The sequence below is a fragment of the Gossypium hirsutum genome, chromosome D04, assembly GCF_007990345.1.
Source record: "Gossypium hirsutum isolate 1008001.06 chromosome D04, Gossypium_hirsutum_v2.1, whole genome shotgun sequence".
Lineage (NCBI taxonomy): Eukaryota > Viridiplantae > Streptophyta > Magnoliopsida > Malvales > Malvaceae > Gossypium > Gossypium hirsutum.
This window is the reverse complement of record NC_053440.1, coordinates 11,765,313-11,769,488: the sequence shown is the minus strand read 5'-3', so window position 1 is coordinate 11,769,488 and position 4,176 is coordinate 11,765,313. Positions and strand designations below refer to the sequence as shown.

At 28.8% G+C, this 4,176-nt stretch overlaps 1 protein-coding gene across 1 annotated transcript; it reads right to left on the bottom strand.

Moving 5' to 3' along the window:
* Positions 1-527: 527 nt before the first annotated feature.
* Positions 528-1,394, bottom strand: LOC107903080 (uncharacterized). The gene is made up of 2 exons (XM_016829135.2): positions 1,202-1,394; positions 528-1,087 (listed from the first exon to the last, which is right to left on the bottom strand). The coding sequence occupies exons 1-2, from the start codon at positions 1,247-1,249 to the stop codon at positions 713-715; spliced, it is 423 nt and encodes a 140-aa protein (XP_016684624.1). The 5' UTR covers positions 1,250-1,394; the 3' UTR covers positions 528-712.
* Positions 1,395-4,176: the final 2,782 nt, after the last annotated feature.

The following is a 4,176-nucleotide window of genomic DNA, read 5'->3' as shown; positions in this document are numbered from 1 at the left end:
GCTTATTGGGCCTCGCCTTCAAGAATTTGGACTTTTGTGACTCGTATCACACACTGTTCATATAACACCAAAAGCAAAATGAAATAAACTTGCGCTTACTCGTTTCTGTAATCATCTTCGCTCTCTCTTGGAGATCTTGAACAACGCCTCACCCTACTTAGAGATCGATGCCTATCCATATACCTATCCCTAGATCTTGGGAAGCACGATATGACAAAATTAATTGATATTAGAGATGGTAGTACAAATTTACAGAATAAAACTAGTAATAAATTTTTTTTTTACAAAATAGGGGAGAATGGTGGATGAAAAACAACTTTGAGAAATATTTCAAAACTAACTTCAATGTCTTTCTTAGGCTTCTTCCATCTCTTTTTATAAGAAAAATTTTGAACTCTATTTTATTTCATTTGAATCCCGTACAGCTTTTCTGATAAGGATGATGTCTCATATTTGATTTAATAATATTTTTTGTCCTAATATGGTTGCTTCTGCATTGCTAATAACCACTCAAAAGGGTATGTATGTATGTGTAACATCAATTTCACAGTTTACTTTGATCTACGAGTATTTGGGCTGTCATCCAACTGCGGCTGCACAAGCAAGTAGAACAACACTTTATACTTAAAATACAAGCAAAAAAATTCATGGTAGCAGCCATCAAAATTTTAAGATACGATGTTTAAAACACCCATCCAATACATGACTAATGCTAGTACACACTCACACCCGAGCCTAAGTTCAAGCTTCTTAGCTTTTCCCAAGTCATCAAGTTAGCCATCTCCTCAACCTTATTGATCATTGTGCCTACTTCCTTTTCCTTGGCCTTGACCTTTTTCTCGAGTTCAGATACCTTCACATCATGTTCCTTATTGGTTTTCTCCAGATTCGCCCTCAATTCGTTCGCCTCTTTCTGAAGCTCACGGTACAATTGTTCGTGTATGCGAATTTTTTCATCTTTGTCTGCAACCATGACTTTCAAACTATTGATCTCATCTAGCTGAGTTGCTTCAGTGTCAACCAGCTTCTCGTATTTTGCTATTAATAAGTCGATCTGATTCGTGAACACTGGGAATTCATTGATAAACTGCAAAATAAAAAAATAAAAAAAAAGATAAAACATCATGTAAAGAGATTGAAAATTATATTCAAACTTGCAAAGCTTACATGAAAAAAAGAAAAAGAAGCAGTGATCAGTTACCCTGTTGGCCTGAGTGTTACCATCTGGATTGGATCCTCCTTGAGACATGAACAAGAGAAAAAAAAGTCAAATAAAAGTGGGGTGTTGCAAGAGAAGATGAGGACTTGTGGTTGACTTATGTTTCCTGCAATGATTTTGATTGAACAAAGCAGTGGAACCAAGTTTTATCCCATGTTTTAGGTGTTATAAAAGCCCAAAACCAATAGTACGACCTAGATTTCAATATTTATTAACAAACCAACCAGTTGGGCAGATTTCAATATTTATTAACAAACCAACCAGTTGGGCAGTCCAATAAGAATCTGGTTGTTTTAATATTTTGAGTGGTAGGCTTACTTTGATGTTGAATGATTGATTGTTTCTCGAATAAATAAGAAATATTGAATATATATATATATGTTTTATATTCATCTACTCTTATTATATTTGGAATTTAGTTTTTTCTTTTACTTTTTTTTTAGAAATTTATTTTTTTATATTTTAATTTTAAAAAATTAAGTCCAATTATTAATTTTAGCTTTTTTTCTCAGTTAAATTTGTTATTGTAACATTTAGAAAAAAAAAATTAGATTACCTTTTTGAATTACTCGTTTGGTATATCTGGAAGAATCGTAATCTCTTTATTTTTCAAGGCATAACTTGGAGTAGTTGGGTTTATATAAACAGTGATGGAACCAACAATAGTATTTTTCAATGCTATTTTCTTATTATTTTCTCCTTATTTTGCTACAATTTCACTATTATATTGCTATTATTTGGATATTGTATAACTCTGATTTTATTGTTAATTTTGTTACTATTTTAGAGTTATTTGCTTGTTTAATTGTATCTATCTTAGTGTTATTTAAGTATACATATTTTTAAATATTTATTTTTAATTTGTTGGGAAATATTTATTTTAATATTTTTAGTAAGTTTGATGTGTTCTATATATATTAAAAAATATATAAAAAAATTAATATGGGCGAGCTGGGTCAGACCCAGGTTTTAGCATTTTTATCCAGACCAGACTTGGGTAAAATTTTAGACCTATTTCTCAACTTAAAATTTTAGTTGGGCCCGACCCGAATCATAAACACCTCTAATACATAGAACTAAAACATATTTTAACTACATATTATAAGAGAGAAAAGTAAAAATTGTTGAACTAAAGTCAAACATCTCTTAATAAAATAGTTATTTATCAACAAGTTGTATAAGATTATTTGTAAACAATATATAATATTTAGTTGGATGGTTTATTTTGCTTAGAAAAATATACACCGAAATTTAGTATGAAATAAATCCGAAAACCCCCACTATTTACTGCTGCATTCACTTTCACTTCAACAAGATGTTTAAGAGGTAAGTGAAGCCTTCATTAGCTTCAAAATTATTGAATTTAACATGGTAGACATATACTTCAGTTCAACATACCATGCAACGATAAAAAGCATGCATCCCATTTTTTTTTGGCTTTATGTACTCAATGGAAACACATGAAATACGTACGTTATTAAAATAAAAAAATTAGGTTAAATTATTTATCATGATTTTATCATCAATCTTAAGTCGGTATTGAGTTAATTTGTGACACCAACTCAATCAAATACATTATTAATAAATATAACTAATAAAAGTAATAAAATGTGCATAATAAAAATAAAAAGTATAAAAATCTAAAAAAAATTAGTTGAATGGTAAATTAAAAGTTTTATTAATGTAATTGGCGTGGCTTTAAAACCCACCATATCTATATTTTTATTAATTTTTTTTAAATAAAATGATTAAAATATCCTTGAATAATATTAGGAAAGACATTCTCGTAATTTCTAAACTGAATTAATGACCTAATTGAAAGTGACATCGAGTCAGTCAAGAGTTTAAATAATAATATAGATAAATGATAAAAAAAGGGTAAAAAAACAAAAACGACAGGTCGGTGATCTTGACTTTTATAAACAGACTTCATATTTTATTTTTTTCAATTTTTATTTATTTTCTTTGTTGAAAAATGAAAATGTTTAAAGCCGAACGTGATCGTGATGGAAAGACTAAGGGTGAGTTTGGATGGGCGGTGCGTTTACCTGCGGCTAGTGTAAAAACAACGGTGGCGGTGAGATTAGATATTGTAACGATACTGTAGCGTGTGACAAAAAGTAAGTTAAACGCACCGCACCGCACCTAATCGCCCATCCAAACCCACCCTAACTCTTCACACATCTCTTTTGACTTTGGTATTAGGGTTGTTCCCACTGAATTTATTTTTATTTAAATTTGTCTTTTATTTTTAAATTCTCTATTTAATGTTTTCTATTTGGTTAAACTAAAAAATGTCACTAAACTGTTTCTTTTTCTATTTTAATTATTGAATTATTATTTTTTAATTTAGTCACTAAATCTTTCGAAATTATTAAATATTTTGGTCAATTAAAATGACTTTTTTATTAGTCTAATAACAAATTTAGCCCTTCAATATTTACACATTATATCAATTTGATCTTAAATATAAATTTTTCTACAAAATTTGTCATTTTAGTTAGAATTCTAAAAAATTCAATAAATTTGGCCCTCAAAATTTTAAAAAAAAATTCAATTTAGTTCTAATTTTAAAAAAATCAATAAATTAATTCTAGTTCCTTTACAAAAATTAATAATTTAAGCTTCTTAACCCATAAATCTTAGCTTTAGGTTTCAAAATTTTATAATTTTATCCTATCCAATATAAAATGTCTAACATCATCTTTGGCATAAACTATTTTTATACACCCTGTTTACCAACCCAATACACAGAAAAATGAAAAAAAGAATGAAAAGAACACCTTACAATAATGATATTTAAAATATTACAATTAATGAAGCAAAGTTGATTACAAATCTCTGGCTGAGGCTACAACAACCAACCAACCAGCTTATAAAAAAAGCATCACCAAACAACAAAATCTAATATCCGAAATAGAAAAAAAGTGAGCTCAAGTTGTCATATCCAGCTTCAA